General features: G+C 42.2%; 1 protein-coding gene across 1 annotated transcript; it reads right to left on the bottom strand.

The window, feature by feature from the left end:
* Nucleotides 1–21980: 21980 nt before the first annotated feature.
* Nucleotides 21981–23544, bottom strand: LOC123420767 (serine carboxypeptidase-like 50). Its single transcript, XM_045107430.1, has one exon. The coding sequence runs from the start codon at nucleotides 23475–23477 to the stop codon at nucleotides 22083–22085; it is 1395 nt and encodes a 464-aa protein (XP_044963365.1). The 5' UTR covers nucleotides 23478–23544; the 3' UTR covers nucleotides 21981–22082.
* Nucleotides 23545–24345: the final 801 nt, after the last annotated feature.

The raw sequence follows: 24345 nt of genomic DNA, 5'->3' as shown, positions 1-24345 counted from the left end.
GGCGGGTTTGATCCGCTTGTGGGACGAGCAGCGTCCCGTGCAGAGCCCTGGTGCGGCAGGTTCACGTCTAAGGGAAGCAAGTCTGTCCTCATTAGCTCTAATCTTGCGAGCCTCCCCATGTATATGATGGGGATGTATATCCTGCCCGAAGGTGTGCACAGCGCCTTTGACAAGGAGCTGGCTAGGTTCTTCTGGCAGGCAGGGGATGGTAGACCCAAATATCACATGGTGAAATGGGCCGATATTTGCTTGCCAAAAGACCGAGGGGGCTTGGGCATCCCTGTGTCCCGGCGCATGAACATTGCCCTGATGCTTCGTTGGGTTTGGCAGATCCTGCAGGGAGACAGGGGTTTGTGGCTTCAACTGATTGAGGCCAAGTACCTGCGGGGCAGACGCCTCTTGGCCTGCTCGCTCGCGAATGGGTCGCAGTTCTGGAAATTTATCCAGGGCATCAAGAACGATATTAGGTTGGGTCTGCGTGTCTCGGTGGGCAATGGGTCTGGGACCCAGTTTTGGTTGGACCCCTGGATGGATGGAGAGCCTTTACGCTTACGTTTTCCAAGGCTCTTTGCTATTTGCGACGACCCTGCTGCCCTTGTCTCTGCGTCTGCTTTGGAGGACGGATGGCATGTTGCGTTCCGCCGTCCCCTCGGTCCAGCCAAGGTCCAGGACTGGGAATTACTGTAGTCAGTGGTTCCCCTCCCGGACTCGTCGGTCAGCGATAGTGTTTCCTGGAGTCTTTCTCCCTCGGGAGAATTCTCCGTTAGTTCGGCCTATCTCGCTCTGTGTAGGATGCCGGTCCTTCTGTGGTTATCCCCATTTTGGAAGGCACCGTTGCCCCTGAAGATTAATATTTTTGTTTGGCAGCTTCTCCGAGACCGTTTGCCTTCAGGGACCGAGGTGCTGAAACGCCATGGTCTGGGTAACGGCATCTGTCCCTTGTGCCATGTCCCGGAGACTGGATCTCACATTTTGTTCTCTTGCGTCGCGGCACAGGCCCTTTGGTGCTTTGTACGTGAGGCTCTGGGACTGGAGTGGGAGGCCCATGACCTTGCAGATTTTCTGCAGGTACGGGCCACCCAGGTCGGCCGTAAACGCCGATTATTCTGACTCGTGTTTGCAGCTATGATGTGGACTCTTTGGGCTACTCGCAACAAAATGGTGATTGAGAGGGTGTTTCAGCGGCGTGCATCTGACTCCTTCAAATTCCTTGCCTTCTTGCAGCACTGGCATCCGCTCGTTAGGACCCGAGACTGCGACCGGCTTCAGCGCTACCTGGACGCGTTGATGGCGGCCGCCCGACGGCTCTCCGCTCCCTCGCATATTGCTTAGCCTGCCCCTATGATGGCATTTTCTGTGTTTTTTTTCTTTTCTTGGGCAGGATCGTGTTGGTGCCCCAGCGTTTCTTCTGTTTTATCACTCTTTTGGGCTGTGTTGTCTGGATGCTGGATTATTTGCTTTATATATAAAGCGGGGCAAAAAAGCCTGTTTCGAACGTATGTTCTTATCCTAATTAATTAAAAACACAATTTTACGGATGGGAGTCTTGGTCTCTTGCAAGATGCATATTCTAGGAAGGCAAACCAAGACACGTTAGCTGTTACAAAAATTTCAAATTGTATACTTGCGTGATAGTTGAAACAAGCTGGATGATCTACGTAGATGCATTAATTTAAAGAAGGTTGTGACAGAGCAATGAGCACCTTGACACCTACACACCACTAACTTGAGATTTATTTTTTGATACTAAATTGTAGCAACAAAATCTACAATGAACTAGTGTAGCACGAGATTATACTATGTCAACAAAAAAATATTCAAAGGAACAAGCATATAGTACGTGGGCCCTAGACAAAAATAAACGGTGGTGGTCAATACTCTATATGTTGTCGTGGTATTTTTTCCATTGCTAAATTTGTTATTCGCCAGGACACACGTTTAGTAGGACCAGATGGTTACGCATGGAAGACGAAGCATTAATAGAAAAAGGGTCATTAGTCTCAGTTTCAAAGGGCCTTGAGTTCTGGTTCTCTAACCGGAACTAAACGATCGGGACTAAAGGCCTAAACTTTTAGTCTCAGTTGTGTTACGAGCCGGGACTAAAGATTCTCCACGTAACCGTTATGGCCGTGAGGGCAGAAGGACCTTTAGTCCCGGTTGGTAACATCGACTGGGACTAAAAGACGGTCACACATCAGCAGCATCCATGCGTGGTTTTTTTTAAAGAGGGGTTTAGAGCTTTTGGAGGGTTTAGGAACTTCATATTGTGTTCCCCTTTTCTTTTTGTGTCCATCATCTTTGGTTCATTGTGTCTGTTGGTTCTCGACCGGTGCTATTATTGAGCTCCATTCAACTAGATGCTAGTTAGTACGTGCATATAGGAATGAAGAAACCGTTACACGACATCATCATGAATATAGAGAGAAGTGACCTCTCTTCTCCGTGCTTGGTCGAACAACAAGTTTTCATATATCTATTCGACATTACTACATATAGTACACGTTCATGCATATATACAATTAACACTTGCGATCCCTAACTAGCTAATATTTATCTACCAACATTGCTAAGGAAATCCAGATGGTATTCTCGTCTGTATGTATGACATGCTTAACAAAGAATCCCGTCTATTCCTCTTAAATTGCTCGTATGCGATCAGTTGTTAGGAGTTCGTCCCGCTTCGGCGTGAAATCAGCACAATTCATGATAATAAAATAAAAATGAGAATATTTTATACGTACTTCAAGTTGTCGAAAAGATCTGCCCCTCTTACAGGACGTATGATGAATCCACTCACAAACATAGTATCCACATAAATTATTTCCGGCTTCCTGCCTCAATCAGTATTTTACGAAAATAGAATTCAATCAACATAATAATCAAGTATGATAATGGTATTGAAACTAGAATGAATGAGAGATGCGTAAAACTAGCTAGTACTAGTCACTTTGAAGTGTGAAAATCGCAGCTCCTTTTTGATGATCCTGTAGTCTGTTCAAGATTTATATGGGTTCAGGCCATGAACACCGTCGGGTGCCCTACTTCCCATGTGTTGTGGATTGATGATCCTGTGGTCTGTTGAAGGACAATCTAAAGCGAATCTTGACCACATCTATGAAGGATGGAGATCGAGATGGAGACCAATGACGAACTTTCATTTTTTGCCTATGCCAAAACGAACCCTTTTATGTCAATTTCAGTGACGCGAGAATGGTAGGTTGGCAAGCATGGTAAATGTGTGCTCGGTGAAATTTTTGCCAGTAAATTGTCGTGTGTGCCAACTAACCTTGCCATTCTCACGACACTAAAATTGCCATAAAAATCGTTCTGTAATCATCATTTAGAGTGGTTGCCCGTCAAGCTCACAGCTGCATCCGTATGCATGTATAGTTACGGTTTCTAATGACTAATGCCATACAAGTAATATACTGGTGAAGTGGTGATGCAAGAAAATCAATGTCCAGTAAACAAGCAGTGCCGGCTGGCATCAGGTTTCAGCTTGATCGAGTTTTTAAACATTATCTATGGGCTGCACTGAGATCGATATTCGAAGGCCCACACGCTAGCTGCTGTGGCCGGCCGTCTGGATGCTCATGCATGACCACCATGATGGTGACGATGCAGCTATTGACCATTGATGCTGATACAGTACTTGGCAACCACCGGTCGACGGCAGCTAGCTGTGTTTATCTCTTCAAATAATCACCAACTTACGTCAAAAACTATTTTCAAATAATCTCTCAGATAACAACAAGCTGCCTTGCCGGTTGGTAATGGAGAGCTTGGGAGGGTTCAGACAAAAAAAAACATTCTTAAAAGGAACAAATTATCCATGACTTCTATGACTGTGGCCGTGCTTGCGGATTAGGCAGGGAAGGCGGAACTACTATGTTGTACCGGCCTGCTGCTCTTGCCTTGCCACTATGATGTGACCGTGCAGCCAACGCATATGGTTTAAAGACCTTTTACAGTACATCAAGCCAATTATGACCGTTCATTTATGTGGCTTGGAGGGCCCACATGAGTACAGATTCTGGGTAGTATATTGAGAATTTTGGGTACTTCCGTATTTATCAATCACGCACGCAGGTTTACTTCCCGGCCATGGCCAACCTCTGTTGCCCAGTCCACGTTACCCGGTAATCTTCGGCGACATGCGACGATGGACGTCCAAAACGATGAAGCGAAGCTGACAATCTTGCTTCATGTATCCAGCTAGCCTTTACCGCATGTACATAGCGACGTAGGTAAAGTCGCTAGCAAACTCGCCGCCGTCCGGCCGGATACAAAAGCATGTCACGTATCGCATGCAACAATTAGATCGTGCTTCCTCTCCTGACACACATATGCACACGAGACGTTTGTCCATGGCAAGCGATACACTAGCGATTTTCCTCGTTGGTCTTTTTGTCATAGTTTTGCTCCTTGGGCAAGTCCCTACACTAGTAGAAAATGGATCTTTCGGTCAAAGCAAAAAAGAACATTAGTCCCGGTTCTAGTTGTCAGGGCAATATCCCGGTTCGTTTCGTTTCATTAGTCTCGATTTGGGGCAAAATAACGGGACTAAAGATCCAGCGACTGTCATGTGGTGTGTCCCGGAGCATTAGTCCCGGTTTGTGGCCAGAAACGGGACTAAATGGTAGGCTATTAGTCCCGGTTTTAGACAAAAACCGGGACTAAATTGCTGCCTATATATACCCTCATCCCTACCCACCCTCTTCTCTGTTTTTTGGCTGTTGAGGTGTGCATGCCATGCTCTTGACACCCTTCTAGTTCATGCACATGAGGTGTTCGATGAAATGTTCGAGCCATACTACTTAAGCTTTCTCCTCCCCAAGCTTCATTTTCCTCAATATTTGTATAGGTTTGGCGTGCACCAACTACATAAGTGTTCTAAAAAGTTAGCTACTTCCTTCTTTTATCTTCACTGCTAGTTTACCTCATTTCAAATGCTCTAGAAGTAGAGTGGTTTGTGGATTTTAGTATAGGAGTGTATGTGGGAGTTATTTTGTTTTAGATGCAAAATTTGAACTCAAATTAACTTCTTAGAGTCTGTACATGTGTAGGGTGTCGTCCGTACCCGTCCTCACCGTTGTCGATCGCGCCGCGCCGATCCCGTCACGAGCACCACCGTGATGAGCCTCTTGTTCTTATCTTCTTTCTAAAAGAAAAAAAAGTTCTTACTTGTATGATTTAGATAGATACTTGTATAATTACTTACTTTCATTATTATTTTTTATTATATAGTGCGATGGTTTTGGTATCCGCCTCTGTCGGCCCTCGTCCTGTCTATGATTTGGATGTGGTATATATTATCTTTTATAACTATTTGTTTTATTTAGTGTTTATGACAATTTTGACGACCAACGTGACATATATTTTTTAATCTAGGAGGTATGTGAATCGGAAATTCCAACCCACATAGAAATTCGTGTCGAGAAGTTAAATTTGGTTGAAGAAGAAAACAATTACTTGAAGAAAAAAATAAAAATAATTGAGGAGAAGAATATGGAACTGGAATTGCATGTTGCCGATGTCGTCGATGATCGCAAGATGAAGATGGATGCGATGTGGTTGAAGATGGATGCAATGCGTTTGAAAATGGATGAAATGCGCTTGAAGATTAGGAATATTAGAAATTATTCCATTGATAAAGAGGCTTGGTATCATTATGTTGTTCGGTCAATTGTTACCTTAGTTGCAATTTGATCGCATTTGTTGTTGCATTTAAATGTTTTACATAGTTGCATGTTGTTTTATGAGAGAACTTTATGTTCTGCAATGGTTTTTTGATATACTTAATTTCATAATACAGATGAACCGCCAATAAATGTACGATGACTAATGCCCGAGTCACACTTAAGTTCACACAAAATGGTATCCTCGACCGAGGTGAGCAACCTTATCCTTTTCACCTGTAATTGATACAAAAATATTGCATGTGTCAATGTACGGTGGTCATTTCACTATTCATGTATGATGCCAGATCGATGCACGGAAGCAATGGATGTACGGCAAACGACGCGGTTACGGATTTATTGCAGGCCTGCATAAATTTATCGATGTGGCTGAGGCAAACAAAATGGATAATTTTATGCCTTGTCCATGTGTTGGCTGTCAAAACTTGAAAGAGTACTCTAACTCGAAAACCATTCATCTTCACTTGCTTCAGAGAGGTTTCATGCCCACATATTATTGTTGGACCATGCACGGAGAAAGAGGGGTTAGGATGAAAGACAATGAAGAAGAAGATGATGCTGACAACTATCTTATGTTCACTGAAGAATACGGTGATACTACAATGAAAACAATGAAGAAGAAGGAGGTGACACCCGCAGGCTGTTCAACGGTTTGCCCGCGAGGTACAAATGGACTCTGTCAATGAGTTCCTTTTCCATAATTTTATTTGCGACTCGGATGATTCTTCATCCAACGAGGAGGAGATTGCGGCTGTTGTGTTGGTCATCCATGAGCACTTTAGTAGGCAACAATCGTTGTTTCGGGGCTCGATTCCAGGGCACAATCTTGCGTTGAATCGCAACCGAGAGAACGGCCATTTTCTACTCTGGAAGGACTACTTCGACACACTGAACCCACACTTCAAACTCCACCAATTCTGACACCATTTCCATATGGCTAGGCATGTTTTCAACCGTACCCGGAGGGGGTGGTGGCATACAATAAGTATTTCAAGTGCAAGAAGTATTCTTGGTGTGTCTTTGGCCACAACCGGTAGCAGTATATATATTAGGACCATAGGTGATATCGTGTCGCGGTCACGATCTCAAAACGGCTAGGTTTGTAAGTCGCATACTTACCGGACAATGAAATAATTAACTTGTCTGTCAAAACCTGGAAAATAGAACGAAACAAAAGCCACGCCCCCCGCAGGGAAGTAGACCGGAATTCAGTGAACCATTCATGTGCATGTCGCACGTCCACGCCGCCCCCGCCCCGAGCCCAAGCCTGGCAAGGACCGACGAGGCGAGCAAGCGCGAGAGCGCACGCGTGCGGTCTTTCCTTTCTCTTTTCAACATTATATAAAGGCGTCCAATTCTTTCTCATCGAATGGTGTGAGACTAAATTTTATTCATTGGCCATCATTTGAGATTTCACAAAGTGCTATGGTCCTATCCCATTATTTCTAACAAACTCTCCATGTCGGTTAAACATACATGGATGGAACGGAATGGAGCGTCGCCTCGTCAAAGTTGCAAGATTGGGTGCTCGATTGATTGAAAGATTTATCTTTCAAATGATGATTTCAGGCCCTTAGTGCATCGTTCTTAATGTCTAAAATTGTACTAATTGTGTTTTTGCCTCTTGATGATTCAAATAATACGAATGGACATGTGTTTTTTTATGGTAATATGTGTCTCATTCATATCGTAAAGATCAAAGTAAAAGTCATGTAAGGATCGACATGACAAATTGAAAAGGTAGCAGAACATTTTTGAGTTTAATACCAATGTCTTCACCTGTCTTCGGCATCACCACAACAGCCACCGAAGAAAAGAATGATGAATCACTTGATCATCCAAGCTCGATGCGGCTCCATCGCGGATATATATCTTTTCGGACATTCAAGATGACTCGCTAAAAGTGAAGCGTTTGTTGTTGAACGAATCAGACCGGAGCAACACTCCAGACAAACCATCAAACTCCAGATCAAGCACCCACAATGCTAAGACGTCCAAGTAGGAAACCATACCCCCATCCATAAACCATGAAACCAACATACACCATAATGTGCATCCGCTCCTAGACTACCTTCCAAGGACGCGTTGCACTTTGTTTTATGCATGTTTAGTTTGATATGGAATATCATACAAAACTCTCAATCTATGTATGTAGTACGTATGATGACGCGGCTTTGTCTTGCTTAGTGCTAAAAAGAGGTTCCTACGCCTTAGGAAGCGCGTGAAGTGGGCCCACCAAGTAGTTTGTTACTTTCGTACATTTGTTTTACTTTTTTTTATATTTTTTAAAATTTACTAAATAACCAAATTATATTATTTTATTTTATTGAAACAAATGTCAACGACACATTTAACAAATGTTCATGCTGTGTAAAAAGTTTCACCCAGATTCTTATACATTGTAGAAAATGTGAAACTTTTAACAAATTCTTAAATGTACGTGAAATTGAAAAATGTGAAACTTTTAGCAAATTCTGATACACTGTAGAAAATGTCAATAGTTTCAAATATATGTTTTCTATTATTAAAAAAGGTGCAAGTATTTTATACAGATTCAAGCAATGTACAAAAAAATTAATTAAAAATATAGTTTCATACTCTTCTGTGATGTTTCAAAAAATGTTATGCGTTTTAAAACTATGTAGGTGACATCACTAAAAGAAAATGGCAATGTAAACATAATTAGTTCATTCAGAAAAAAATCAACATATATTTAAATTTTATTGAACACGTTTTTGAGAAATTGTTCAAAACTTTTTTTGAAATATTCATCATGTATTTGAAAAATGTTCAACGTGTAACAAAATATATACTGTATGTATACAAAAATGAACAACGTGTATTAAAAAAGTGAAGATGTATTGAAGAAAATTAAAGGAAATAACAAAAAGCCGAAGGAAACTGTCGACAAACATTGAAAAACAAAACCAAAAGAAAAAACATATATAAAGATACAAGAAACAGAAAAGAGGGAAAACATGCTTCTAAAACCGGTCGAGATGTCGAGGTTTGGGACAAGATTTAGTATCGAGTGATACAATATGGGCCCGCCCGTTAATGTTTGCTTTGATTCCTGTTTTGGGAACCTTCTATTCCAGTTTTGAAAACCTTCTAAAATGTTTGCAAAGAATGTTCTAGTTTTAAAAAATTATTTGCATCTTGTAGAATACGATCTTGTTTTCAGTTTCATTCGGGGGAGTTTGAAAAAAAATGTGCGCGTGTCCAAAAATTGCTCACGTTTTTAAAATTTGTTAATAGTTTAAAAAATGTTCTTCTTTCAAAGATATCAATATGTTCAAAAATATGCTCATATTTTTCGAAATGTTTGAGTTTATTCAAAAATTGTTCACAAAATTTCAGAAGTGTACATGTTTCGTGAAACATTTTTCTAAATTTGATTTCTAATAAACATGAACAGAAATTGTTCGTATTTTCTAAAAAAATTGGAAAGTTTTAAAGACTGTTCGTGTTTCCCAAAGGTGTTAGCATGTTAAATAATTGATCAGGTGATTTAAAATTGTTCATGTTTGCAAAATAATGTTCGCTAATTGTAAAAACTGTTCACGTTTTCAAAAATTATTCGCAAGTTGCAAAATATGGTTCACAAATTGCAAAACATTTTTCTTTTTTTCTTTTTTGTTGCTCTAATTTGTGAACTTGTCAAATTTTCACATTGTTCTAAAATTTGTTCGAAATTCTAAAAAATATCCTCTGTTTAAAATTTGCTTAATGAGTTTAAAATATGTTCCCATTTCAAAAATAAATTACAAGGAAAAAACATGTTAATTTTTTCAAATTTTGTTCTGGTGTTTCAGAAGTAGTTTGCAAATTTCAAACAATGTCTTTGTTTCAGAATTTGTTCGGGAGTTTGAAAAAATACTAACACATTTTAAGAAATGTTTGTCTTTTCCAATTTAATTTGGGAGTCTCAAAAAATATTAACACATTTTTTAAAAAGTTCATGTTTTCAAATTTTGTTCGGGGGTTTGAAAAGGTTCTCATTTTTCAAAAAATGTTTACTTAACCAGAATGGTTTTCGAATTTGATTATCTTTCCGTTTCAAAAACATGCTCATTTTTTAATTATTTTCCGTTTCAATAATTATTTGCATTTTTTGAAATGTTTGAGTCATTTCAAATTTTGTATATATTTTTGAAATGTGTTACCGTTCATACAACATTCATGTTTTTTTTTCAAAATAATGGTTTGCGTTCAATATTATAAAAAAATGTTCCGATCTGCGCTAGGTTTGGTTGTCAAACATTTGCGGCACGTTATAAATTAGATAGCCCGGTAGCTCAAGTGATAGCAGTACTTCTTGTGAAGCAGCCGGTCTTGGGGTCCAACTCACTCAGCGGAGCACATTCCTTTTTTTTTTAAGAGCGCAACAGTTTCCATTCTTTGCTACCCACATGCGCTGGTCTAGTTGGGGAGACCCGTCTGTGCGTCCGGTCAAACTTATGCCGAAGAGAGCGGCGTATAAGAGCTCCTAGGAACCGTTATTGGGCCGGGACATTGTCTCCGGACATGCATTGTTGTTTACATCTCGCGGGCCGTCTGGTAAGGTACGGCCATTTACCGACCGATGTTCTCTGGTACAGGCCTGGCCGGCCCAGATGAAATACCGTGACGAACCAGTATAAATACCATGGATGTCCCCTCCTTTTCTCACCTCCGGTCCTCTGCCTGCCGCCGCCGTACGTTCATGCATTCTGGTTCGTCTTCTTCTTCTTCTTCTTCTTGCGGGGCCTTCTGGTTCATCTTGAATTCTTAATCCTTTCTATGATCGTCATTAGATTAGCAGCTACCGGCCGGCCATCACTGTGATCCAGCATTTCTACTTTCTAATTGGGATTGGGGGCCCTTTGATCCAAAACATTCTTGTGACCTGGAAACAGAGCCACCCCCAATTTCTCATTCCGTGGAATTATTTGTATACTCAGCAATTATTGTTGTCTATCGGGTTTCTCCTTCACTAGTAGAAATAGGGTCCGTAATCCATTTCTGTATTGTCCATTAATTTGATATTCTGCACACTAGATTACTGTACTACTTGTTTCAGATTCTTTGTTTTTAGACATGTTTCAGATTCAATTTGTTAGCCAGGGTAAAAAATGGAAAGCCCACACTATTCAAATTGAACGATACGGTTTTGTTTGTGATCATAAAAGTGTTTGTCTTCTAGTGGAACTATTCAATTTACGCCTTTTTTTCATTTGCCCCATGTCTTGCAATGCAGTAAATTATACTCCCTCCATTCCTTAGTAAAAGACCTTTTAGAGATTTCACTATAAACTAGATACGGAGCAAAATGAGTGAATCTACATCCTAAAATATGACTACATACATCCGTATGTAGTTCGTAGTGAAATTTCTAAAAGGTCTTATATTTAGAAACGGAGGGAGTATATAAACTACGAGTAATCATAATGGAAGATCCCAGCGGCGGAGCTTCCCCTCGACCAGAATCGGATAGTGTTCAAGCTCCTACACAGTGGAGGCAGATTGTCAAGGTTGCAGAATACATACCCAAGGTAGATGTATTATCATTGTAAAGACGAATGGTATGGTTTAACATGAGAACAAACTATAAATGATGTGTGTATTGTTGTAGAATTTTAGGTACTTTTAAAGCTATGCACTCCTCTCCATGCGAACCATCCATATAAAATGTGTATACATGTTTCTTTAGTAGAAAAAAATTTAGATCTTCGCTTTTACAACCTAGTTCCAAACTTGTAGGTTCAAGGCGAGCCAAGGCGAACATTATGACGACTAAATAGTTCAAATATGGGGAAATACCAGGGTCCTAAGGAACCCGCCGGGGCGCCCTTCGACCTTCCTTCAGGTAGACATTTGATTTTAAACACTTCCATTTTCTCACATATTTGACAAAACACTTTGGATCGGTCATCTCTACTCATTGATCTGCGCCCTTTCAGATAATGTTGAATCTGCCGCACCAGAGGAGCCGGAGCCGGTTGCCAAGGTTGTCACATCATCATCATCGGAAGAAGAAAAGGTACGTAACGTCCAGTCCACCATTTTGTCTCTGAATTACAAAAACAAAACAGAACATTTTATGTCCTGTCCGTTTGATCTACATACACTAGTGCCATGCATGTACATTCTCTGCTGCACATTTCAGTTATGCATCTACGTACCTCGTTCCAAAAAATACAGTTATGCATCATTGTTATCCTCTCTTATCCCTTAAGCAGAATATATAAGTTATATGTGTGCATGTTTTTGACACTACGGTATCGGTTACAAGGAATCATTACCTTTACTTCACGTCTAGGGAAAGTGCTAATTGTTCCGTGCCCGTCTCTCAAGGGTGACAGATGCAACGCAAGGAGGAAAAGAAGGCAGTCAGTCGATGCAGACGACATGTTTGAAAACCATGGGTGCTCACGGAACAGGGCTGTTGGTCTGAAGGGGCACAAGGCCAAGGTAGCAGAATACATGCCCAAGGTATCTATAACATCATCAACATGGTCATTAGAAAAAGGAATACTATTTACATATGCATTTCCAGCTATGCACACCTACGCTTCTATGTATACATGACACAAAAGTGACATGTTTAATTTGGTGTTTCTGACACTTTACAAACCTAATGCCAGTCTTCTACTTGATCTATGCATCGTTCATGTTCAGGTTCAAGGCGAGCCAAAACGGAAATTATGGCGTTCAAATGATCATTGTTCAGATATGTACAAATACCGCGGGCGTTCATGGCCGAGGGTTGTTGGTCTTGATGTAAATGAGGCGAAGAGGATTATCGGAGAAGGCAAGCCAGAGCTCTACTTCCAAGTCCTTCCGCAATATGGGTTACGAACCCTCGGAGGTAGCCCATTGCGTGTCAGACTCTTGGTAGACAAATACAACCGCATCGCAGAGACTCCCCATGTTGGTTAGATAAGTAGATGGGTTTAATTTGGCATGGATATAATCCAGAGACTTGTGCTTAGTGTAAAAAAAGTATATGTTTTCTTGCCATGTAGCTAGGACAAATAATTAAGATGCTTGAGCCACGGATGCTTACCATCTTTTCTAAGTAGTTTTCCGGCCTCCATATAATGCAAATGATTCATAATGTGGCTGGACAATATATTTGTACCACCACTCTACAGCTTGTATCTTGGGTGCTTTGAGATATCTTGCGCCATACTAAAATGTTAACTAATGAGCATCTAAACTCTATGTTCCAAAATAGATGAAGGGAGTGAATTTTCCATTTTTCAATAACCAAATTTATTTGATTGGTATTTTTTGCAAAATTGTAATACTCAAGTGAGTAATTACATGAACTACAATGTGGAACCCTCTTTCATGGTGGACTCTCGGTTACCTATTGTCTATGTACCGAGAAATTTCAATGATTTCCAAGAGGTCATGCATTTTGGGCCAAATGAGTGAGTGTACCTATGCAACAACCTATTTAGCTAGGAAATATTTATTCTTTCCATTTAGCAAGGAAAAAATATGGATGATTGGTTTTCTATAAAGGGTGGATTTTATTGACTAGAAATAAAGCATCAAGTGGAGACAAAAACAATGAGCATACACCCAGCTGGTGCATAGTTAGGATGCATATAACCAACACCAATGCACACACACAAGAAATAATGAAGTCACACAAGACTAAAACTATGCCTTTGCAAAGAAAAATAAGAAACAAAGCGATCAAAACAATGATTCACAAACTACAACAATGACTATATCCACACCAACCATCTCTTGACACCACAAGGACTGCAACAAAGGTTCTTCAACAGCAACGCCTTTACGAAGGCAACGACACTCAAGCACCGACGTCATCAGATCCAACCACCAAAGATCAGATTCTAGGTTTTCATCCCGAAGAACAAGTCTGAGCAATGCTCTCGACAAGGTATAACGACGCAAAAGCATCATGATCGAGTGCAACGAACTTGGACCAGGCCTAGGGTTTTCACCTTATAGCTCGAGGTTAGGCCTAGGGTCGGTGCCTATTTCTCAACGCTAACATATGCAATGCGAGGTGGAAAAGAAGGAGACCAGTCAGATTGGGAAGACGTGTTCAAATACCATGGGTGCTCATGGCCTGGGGTTGTTGGTCTCAAAGCACACAAGGTCGAGAGGATCATGATGAAAGGCAAGCCGGGCCTCTTATGTGAAGTCGCTCCGCAGACTCAGCTGCTAATTAAAACCATGTGCTTGAGGCGCATGTTCAGGGCATCGTGGACAGGGCAACTACGTCATGCAAACTCCTCGTGTGGGTTAAGCAGCTACCACGTATGGACGGAAATTGAGGCTGCAGGATTAATCGGATGTGCTTAGTGGAAGATGCATCTTCCTCATTTAAGACGCTTAATAAGTTTTTTGTTATATCTTGTGACACTGATGCTTTCCTTTGATGAGGCAAGCGGGCATTGTTCTTAGCTTCCGAATATGTACTATATACTCCTGGTTTAGCTCTGGTGATGCACACCATCTGAATATGTAGTACTAACTAGTTCGAAATCTATACACACACCTATCTCATTCTAGTAGAAGGTCAACCATTTCTGTGGTGTGGCGTGTTTTCCAATGCCGTACCCGTACAGTATGTGTCAGGGCATGATATGCCAACGATGACTGTGTATATATATCGGGACAGCCGAGTACTAGTTAGGTTGCAAGATTGAGTCTCCTAACCAACGCAGGGTGAGGCTTTGTCTTGCTTAGTGCGAAACCGAGAGCCCCCTCGCCCTAGGAGAACGCGAAGTGGACCGGTCCAGTAGCGTTAGTTTATTTATTTTAGTGTTTTATTAGTATTTTTATTCTGAAATAAAAATATTGTATTTAAATTTAAAGAAATTTCATCGTGCGTTCAAAACATGTCCATACTGTGTTCAAACAATAATCACACAACATTAAAAACGTTAATAGCATTAACACAATGTTCGAGACATTTCGAAAATCTTCAATCATTTCAAAAAATGTTCATAACTTTTTGTGTGGAATGTTTATACAATGTAACAATATGTATACATAATTCAAAAATAATATTTTGTACCATTCAAAAAATGCATGTGTCATTTTAAAAGCAGTATTTCATGCATTTTAAAAATATATTCATGGCATTTTTCGTAATATTCAATATAAAAATAATGTGTAGTTTCAAAAAAAATACTTCATATCATCGAAACAAATGTTCAATGTAAATTGAAAATGTTTAACACATATTTAAAAAATGTTCAAGAAATCTATTTTATAAACAAATCAAATCATCATGTATTGAGAAAAATGATAAATGTGTAAAGAAATATGGAACGTGTATTCAATAGCTACGCATCTATCCAAAAAAAGAGAACCAATAAAAAAAATACAAAAACAGCAGTTTATCAAAAACAGACTATGAATCAGAATAGGAGCTATCTACAACAATATCAAAATCTAATGCAAGAAGGAGGGAGAAATAATGGGCGATATAAATGGTCGAGGGGGGTTTGCTTGCCTTGTTGCTCTGTTGCAAAAGGCTGATCACAACAGGGGTAGTCGTACCCTGCAATAACATCAGCTTCGGCATCTACCGGAGGGAAGAGGAGGAAGAAACAATAAATAAAAACAAGTAGATGCATCACCATGCATGACATGAAAACGGACAGGTGAACGAAATGGGCCGAGCCCAGCTAATGTGCCTGCAGCCACCGGTTAGCTGAAAACCGAAGAAACCGGTGCCTGCAGCGCTAAATAGGAAATGCCGCAGGGTGAGGCTCTGTCTTGCTTAGTGCGAGACCGAGAGTCCCTCATCGTAGGAGCAGGCAAAGTGGACCGGTCCAGTAGCGTTAGTTTATTTATTTTAGTGTTTTATTAGTATTTTTATTCTGAAATAAAAATATTGTATTTAATTTAAAGAAATTTCATCGTGCGTTCAAAACATGTCCATATTGTGTTCAAACAATGATCACACAACTTTAAAAACGTTAATAGCATTAAAACAATGTTCGAGACATTTCGAAAATCTTCAATCATTTCAAAAAATGTTCATAACTTTTTGTGTGGAATGTTTATACAATGTAACAATATGTATACATAATTCAAAAATAATATTTTGTACCATTCAAAAAATGCATGTGTCATTTTAAAAGCAGTATTTCATGCATTTTAAAAATATATTCATGGCATTTTTCGTAATATTCAATATAAAAATAATGTGTAGTTTCAAAAAAATACTTCATATCATCGAAACAAATGTTCAATGTAAATTGAAATGTTTAACACATATTTAAAAAATGTTCAAGAAATCTATTTTATAAACAAATCAAATCATCATGTATTGAGAAAATTGATAAATGTGTAAAGAAATATGGAACGTGTATTCAATAGCTACGCATCTATCCAAAAAAAGAGAACCAATAAAAAAATACAAAAACAGCAGTTTATCAAAAACAGACTATGAATCAGAATAGGAGCTATCTACAACAGTATCAAAATCTAATGCAAGAAGGAGGGTGAAATAATGGGCGATATAAATGATCGAGGGGTGTTTACTTGCCTTATTGCTCTGTTGCAAAAGGCTGATTACAACGGAGGTAGTCGTATCCGGGAACAGCTTCAGCATCTACCGGAGAGAAGAAGGGGGAAAAACAATAAATAAAAACAAACAGATGCATCACGATGGGCCCGTTAATACAAATTAATTATTCAAATTAACTAACAGCTAATTTAAACAGGGATGGCCCACATTCATGTGCCGGTTAGTACAAATTAATTAACTAATTAATTACTTTATTTAACTAGTTTACTTAATTAGTGGGTGGGCGCCCACCTGTCAGCGACTCGGCTCCGGCGACCGGAGTAACGCCGGCGAGCAATTTCCGCGGCGGAGGGCGTTGGAACTCGTCGGAATCTCGCCACACAACCCCATTTCGCGCGCGGAGCAGCTCTACTGGCTCCTGACGCTCCCACGCATCCAGCGATGGTGGTCGTGGGTGCTGAGGCGAATGGCAGGGGCGTCGGCCACGAGCCGTGGTGACGAGGGACGACGAGCTACGTTCGCGGGCAGCGATGGCGGTGCGACACGAGGTAGACGGTTCTGAGGGCAGGACAGCATCGCCACAAGGCCCTGCACATGTAGGTGTGCTTTGTGCACGCCGTGGGTGGCCAAAACTGCGACCACTACGTCGAACGAGCGGCGGCTAGCGGCAGCGCCGCACGAGGAGCTATCTACGATGCACGGGAGAGAGAGAGGGGAGGTGGGGGGGGGGGGGGAACCGGGGCTCACAGCTGTGCGTATGAGCAGCTCGGGGAGGCCGGGGAGGAGCTGATAACAACGAATTTGACGCGAGCGTCCGAGGGCACCGGGGCTGAGGACGGGCTCGATCCAGTCGAAGAAGAGGCGCCCGGCTCGAGTTGATGGTTGCAGGCGACGCAGGTGACGACAACGGAGCAGAGGTACGTGCTCCTAGACGTCGGGGAGCACGGTGTCCACGATCACGGCAAGGGCCATCACGATGGTGGCTCGGGCGAGCACGGGGAGGACGAGCCCTGGCGAGGAAGAGGGGCAGATGGGGCGAGAAGGGTCTTATGCACCATGCGGGAGGGGGCGGATGCCAGGCTCGTGGCCATTGGCGGCCGAACGGCGACCACCACGCCTCTCGTGAACAGAAGGAGGGAGAAGAGGGCTTAGGTGGGATGCGCCTAGTAAAGTGGGCCAAAGCCGAGGGAACACTAGGGGGGCTTTCCTTTCTTCTATTTCATTTCCTTTTTGCTTTCTTTAGTTTTCTTTTCTGATTTCTAATTGTTTTACTGATTTCTATTCAAATTAGCTAATAAATTAATTTGCTTAAATGTTAAAATTAGCATACAAGTATTTAGGCAATAGGTTGAAGAAGCCCGCAAAGTTTGAGGTCAAAAGGAAATTTATAAATATTTGTTTATATTGAAAAGGCTCATTGAAATGCAACTGGACCACTAAATTAATTTCCAGGAACACATTGGTCATCCAAACGAAGTTTGTGTTATTTTCACTATTGCCTGGAGATTTTATTACATATTATGAACAACTTTATTTAGTTGTTTAAAGAAATATTAATTATGACTTTATTTTAAATTTTAATAGTGATTACACCATCGATTTTGTATTAATTTTGACTTTATTTTAAATATTAATTTTGACAATTTTAATAGTGATTACAGCACTTATAGTTTTGCTCGCCTCAGTACGCGGAAGCGACTGGGCCAGGTGCGTTGCATGGGCCTTAAACGTTGCGTGGGTCGACTATATTTGCATTTTTGCTATAATTGGTGTTACGCGGTGCTACAACCACTCTTTCTGGATTGCTGCATATGCTAGGATGGTGTTGGGGCGAGGGCGAATGGCGGCTGTCATGTATTTTGCTGCATTTGTTTTTTTCTTGGAACCAACAACCATTTTTGCTATAACCGCGTTGTTTTTTGTTGCAACCATGCTAGCTTTTTCTACAACCGGCGTCTCGTTCTGCTACAAGACATAGCCAGCGTCGATTTTTGGCTACAACCATGCTATCTTTTGTTACAATCGATACTTCGTTTTGCTACAACGCATCACCGATGTTGACAGTTCAAGGACGACGACGCTGCTTCGACCAGCACTTCCCTACTATAATCACCGTTTTGTGATGCTACAATCTACATCTCATTTTACTACAACCATGTCGTTTTTTGTTACAACACATTGCCGGTGTTGATTTCTTGCTATAACGATGTCCGCTTTTTTCCACAACCCACATTTTGTTTTGCTACCACGCACCATCAGCGTTGTTATTTTGTTACAACCACATTGATATTTTGCTACAACCATATTTTTGTTGCATCTGTAGACGAATTTTGCTACAACCGCAACTTATTTTTGCTACCATCGACGATTTTTTGCTACAACGCATCACCGATGTTGACAGTTCAAGGACGACGACGCTGCTTCGACCAGCACTTCCCTACTATAATCACCGTTTTGTGATGCTACAATCTACATCTCATTTTACTACAACCATGTCGTTTTTTGTTACAACACATTGCCGGTGTTGATTTCTTGCTATAACGATGTCCGCTTTTTTCCACAACCCACATTTTGTTTTGCTACCACGCACCATCAGCGTTGTTATTTTGTTACAACCACATTGATATTTTGCTACAACCATATTTTTGTTGCATCTGTAGACGAATTTTGCTACAACCGCAACTTATTTTTGCTACCATCGACGATTTTTTGCTACAGCGCATCACCGATGTTGACAGTTCAAGGACGACGACGCTGCTTCGACCAGCACTTCCCTACTATAATCACCGTTTTGTGATGCTACAATCTACATCTCATTTTACTACAACCATGTCGTTTTTTGTTACAACACATTGCCGGTGTTGATTTCTTGCTATAACGATGTCCGCTTTTTTCCACAACCCACATTTTGTTTTGCTACCACGCACCATCAGCGTTGTTATTTTGTTACAACCACATTGATATTTTGCTACAACCATATTTTTGTTGCATCTGTAGACGAATTTTGCTACAACCGCAACTTATTTTTGCTACCATCGACGATTTTTTGCTACAACGCATCACCGATGTTGACAGTTCAAGGACGACGACGCTGCTTCGACCAGCACTTCCCTACTATAATCACCGTTTTGTGATGCTACAATCTACATCTCATTTTACTACAACCATGTCGTTTTTTGTTACAACACATTGCCGGTGTTGATTTCTTGCTATAACGATGTCCGCTTTTTTCCACAACCCACATTTTGTTTTGCTACCACGCACCATCAGCGTTGTTATTTTGTTACAACCACATTGATATTTTGCTACAACCATATTTTTGTTGCATCTGTAGACGAATTTTGCTACAACCGCAACTTATTTTTGCTACCATCGACGATTTTTTGCTACAGCGCATCACCGATGTTGACAGTTCAAGGACGACGACGCTGCTTCGACCAGCACTTCCCTACTATAATCACCGTTTTGTGATGCTACAATCTACATCTCATTTTACTACAACCATGTCGTTTTTTGTTACAACACATTGCCGGTGTTGATTTCTTGCTATAACGATGTCCGCTTTTTTCCACAACCCACATTTTGTTTTGCTACCACGCACCATCAGCGTTGTTATTTTGTTACAACCACATTGATATTTTGCTACAACCATATTTTTGTTGCATCTGTAGACGAATTTTGCTACAACCGCAACTTATTTTTGCTACCATCGACGATTTTTTGCTACAACGCATCACCGATGTTGACAGTTCAAGGACGACGACGCTGCTTCGACCAGCACTTCCCTACTATAATCACCGTTTTGTGATGCTACAATCTACATCTCATTTTACTACAACCATGTCGTTTTTTGTTACAACACATTGCCGGTGTTGATTTCTTGCTATAACGATGTCCGCTTTTTTCCACAACCCACATTTTGTTTTGCTACCACGCACCATCAGCGTTGTTATTTTGTTACAACCACATTGATATTTTGCTACAACCATATTTTTGTTGCATCTGTAGACGAATTTTGCTACAACCGCAACTTATTTTTGCTACCATCGACGATTTTTTGCTACAGCGCATCACCGATGTTGACAGTTCAAGGACGACGACGCTGCTTCGACCAGCACTTCCCTACTATAATCACCGTTTTGTGATGCTACAATCTACATCTCATTTTACTACAACCATGTCGTTTTTTGTTACAACACATTGCCGGTGTTGATTTCTTGCTATAACGATGTCCGCTTTTTTCCACAACCCACATTTTGTTTTGCTACCACGCACCATCAGCGTTGTTATTTTGTTACAACCACATTGATATTTTGCTACAACCATATTTTTGTTGCATCTGTAGACGAATTTTGCTACAACCGCAACTTATTTTTGCTACCATCGACGATTTTTTGCTACAACGCATCACCGATGTTGACAGTTCAAGGACGACGACGCTGCTTCGACCAGCACTTCCCTACTATAATCACCGTTTTGTGATGCTACAATCTACATCTCATTTTACTACAACCATGTCGTTTTTTGTTACAACACATTGCCGGTGTTGATTTCTTGCTATAACGATGTCCGCTTTTTTCCACAACCCACATTTTGTTTTGCTACCACGCACCATCAGCGTTGTTATTTTGTTACAACCACATTGATATTTTGCTACAACCATATTTTTGTTGCATCTGTAGACGAATTTTGCTACAACCGCAACTTATTTTTGCTACCATCGACGATTTTTTGCTACATGGTTTGATCTAACGGTCTAACATGGTTCGATCTGGCAGCTCGTGTAACACTCTCCAAAAGGTATTACTATATTATTGATGGCTGGTCAAGTAGAACAAATCTATACCTACCATTAAAGAACGGATGGCTTCTGTCCGTCCTTTGTTGATCATTTTGAAAAAAGGTTTCTGTAGTTTTAGCTAATCAACCCACAGTACATTTTAAAGTCAAAACGAAATTGTTTTTTATTTTTACAAGAAGCTCCTTGACTTTTATAATAGTAAACCCGTAGTCCACTTTTAAGTCACACCAAACCATTTTTTTATTTTTACATATGACACCTTAATATTTAAGGTTAAACTACCCACGATCCATCCGTAATAGATATTTTTAAAATAATCATATTTTTTAAATCCTAAATCTAATTTTAACATATTATATATGAAATTTGACTAGAAAAATATGTAGAATCTGAATATGATGTTATTTTTATCTATTAGCTATTTAAAAAATAATCTATTTAGAATGCAATCTAAATTAATGATGCATGCTTCGTTGTTTCTCCATACCGACATCAATTCGTAATACAAATGAATATGTCACACATATTGTTCTGTCTTACTTGATAAGGAACGAACAGGGAAAATGATTATGGTGAATCAACTAAAATTCATAGGCATATTGTACTTTCAGCAAGCTTTGTCTTTGTACATGTCGCATGATCAAATATGTACTTTGATCAAATCCATACGCGTACTTAACAACGGACTACATATTTTTTTAGTGAATACATAAATAATTTTTGTAGCATATACATACACTTATATAATTCATGAAGATAGGAAGTACATAAAAGATTTATTTTAAAAATATCCAAATAATTCTTGAGATGGTTATAAACATTAATATTGGAACTCGTAAATAGGATCTTATTTTGCGTTTCATCCGATGTATGTGATCGTGACACAAATAAACTTTTGTAAATAGACTTAATTTATAGAAGCGACCTTCTTAGTGTCGACCAACACCGACATGTTGCTATTTGAGAACAATGGTTCGGATAAAAAATATTTACTTTTCCGTTGCAAAGTTGCATTGCTATTTTATCTTACGAATGGTGTTCAGAACTGTCAGACCCGTGGTCTTTACAAGCTTAATCATATGACGGCGTGCCGGCTGTCGCCACCGGTCTCGAGTACACGGTCGCCGTTGTTGCCGCTACCAAACACTCCCGTCTGGGACACCCAACCCTCAATCATCTCTTGCGCCGCGCGGCCATTGCCCGCCGGCACGAAGTGCCCGGTACCGTACACCACCACGTGCGCCAGCGCGCCGTGCCTCTGCACGTACCCGGCGAGCTCCTCCCCTCGTTCGCCGCCGGTGCGCCACACAGCGCGCTCGGCTTCCTGGAACGCGGCTATCCCGTCCCAGTCCACCTCCTCCAGCCACGCCTCCGCTGAAGCCACTCCGTCGCGCAGGTCACGGACCCCCTCGTACAGTAGAACCCGCATCCCCTCCCGCTGCAGCAGCGCCTCCACCTCGAGCTTGGCGCTCTTCATCCCGTCCCCCCGCAACGCGGTGACCACCGCCGCCGCGCAGGCCTCCCACGCGACGTCGCCCCGCGCGCCCAGCGCCGCCTTGACGCCGGCCCGGTTCACGAACTCGCCTAGCGCGTCGGCGTCCAGCCACCGCTGGGTGACCACGTCGAAGAGCGTGGCGAGGCCCGTGGCCTCCTGCAGCCGCGCCAGCACGTCCGCGCGCGCATCCGTCGCCTCGCCCCACCGCCCCGCCGTAGCAAGCGCCGCCGCCTCGGCCTGCAGTACCTCCAGCTCCCGCCGCTGACGCCCGTTGATGAGCCCCATGAAGTAGGCCGTGTCGGCATACGTGGCGACCTGCGTGACCGGGTGCACCAGCCCGTTCCCGATGGCCACGCCGCGGAGGCCGATCCTCCTGTGCGTCGGCAGCTCCGTGTTCGCGGCGAGGATGCGCGACGCTACCGCGGGGACGTACTTGCCCGCGTAGCTCTCGCCGGCCAAGAAGAAGGGCCGAGCGCGGAAGTGTGCCGGGCTGGCGTCGAAGAAGGACTGCAGCGCGGCGAGGACGTGTTCGGCGATGGCGGGCTGGGTCCGCGGGATGTCTGCGGTGGACGGCGCGGCGCTGAAGCCGGTGCCCAGCGGGCTGTCGAGGAAGAGCAGCCCGAAGCGGCGGTTCCACGCGAAGGGGTTGCGTGAGAGCGAGACGGCGGTGTGGTTGCTGGTTCGGCGGCGGAGGGAGTAGGGGCCGAGCTGGAGGAAGTTGCTGAGCTGCCCGGAGCAGCCGGGGCCGCCCTCGAGCCAGAGGAGCAACGGCGTGTCGGCCGGCGCGGCGAGGGGGGCACTGGCCTCGTAGAAAGCGAAGAAGAGCGAGGCGTTGGTGGACGTGTCGACGGGGAGGTAGCCGGAGCTGGTCGGAAGCGCCTCTTTTGAGAATGCCGCAGCCGACGCTGAGACGGCGGCGACGAGCAAGAGGGCAAGAAGCAGCTGCAACTGCACCGCACCAGGCGGTGGCGCCATGGCGGGTGGTGCGTCGTTTGGCGGGAGTGAGAGACTGAGAATTCGATGTTGGCGTCTGGGCCATTAGCTAGCTATTGTAATATAGTGTGCATCGTTGTCGCGCGCGCGCTCCACGAGTCCACGTGCACGCCACGGATGTTGACACGAGATCTGGAAACGGATTCTTATACCTTTTAAATACTACTTGTAGCAGAAAAACAAATAAAAAACTGTACTGTCGATCAAGATTTAAATGGTGAGTCAAATCTGACATAGTTAACTCCATCTACTCCTTTTATTCTTAAATATGTTTTTTTAAAGATTTTATTAGAAGGATCAAAATGCATTAACCTACATTTTAAAATATTTTTATATACATTCATATATAGCTTATTAATGAAATTTATAAAAAATTATGTTGAAAAACGAAGAGAGTAGATGAAAGCTAGCCACGCCCATCTGAAAAACAGTCCGCCAAAGACGAGTTTGGATTCGTTCAGACGTACCCACCTAAGATATTGTAAGAGCAACTCCAGTCATTTGGCCCCCACTGCACCGAGTAAATCCCTTTTGGCGTTTGCACTGATCTTTTTTTCGCCCTCGAATGAATGAGTTTGCAGCCGCGCCTTCTGGTTTCGGCCGTATGCCAACTAATTTGAACTTGTCTTTCCCGCTGCCAAAAAGACGCCACTAATTCGACGATTATCATGTCACAAGTCGGCGATCAGCATGCCATAGTTCGGCGATCAAACACACCCAATAGGTCGGCGATCAAAAGGAAGGGATAGTAGACATGAAACGAATCAAACGGCCGGCTCGACGTAGTGCGGCTCCTCTGTCGCGGGACTGGCCGGGGTCAGGCTCGTCGTCGGCGTGGTTTCTGTGCTCG

The sequence above is a fragment of the Hordeum vulgare genome, chromosome 1H, assembly GCF_904849725.1.
Source record: "Hordeum vulgare subsp. vulgare chromosome 1H, MorexV3_pseudomolecules_assembly, whole genome shotgun sequence".
Lineage (NCBI taxonomy): Eukaryota > Viridiplantae > Streptophyta > Magnoliopsida > Poales > Poaceae > Hordeum > Hordeum vulgare.
The sequence above is the reverse complement of the archived record's forward strand: the minus strand, read 5'-3'. Positions and strand labels throughout refer to the sequence as shown.

Bases quoted from the DNA above. Each gene is read 5' to 3' on its own strand.
- LOC123420767 (XM_045107430.1), bottom strand. From the start codon at position 23,477: ATGGCGCCACCGCCTGGTGCGGTGCAGTTGCAGCTGCTTCTTGCCCTC.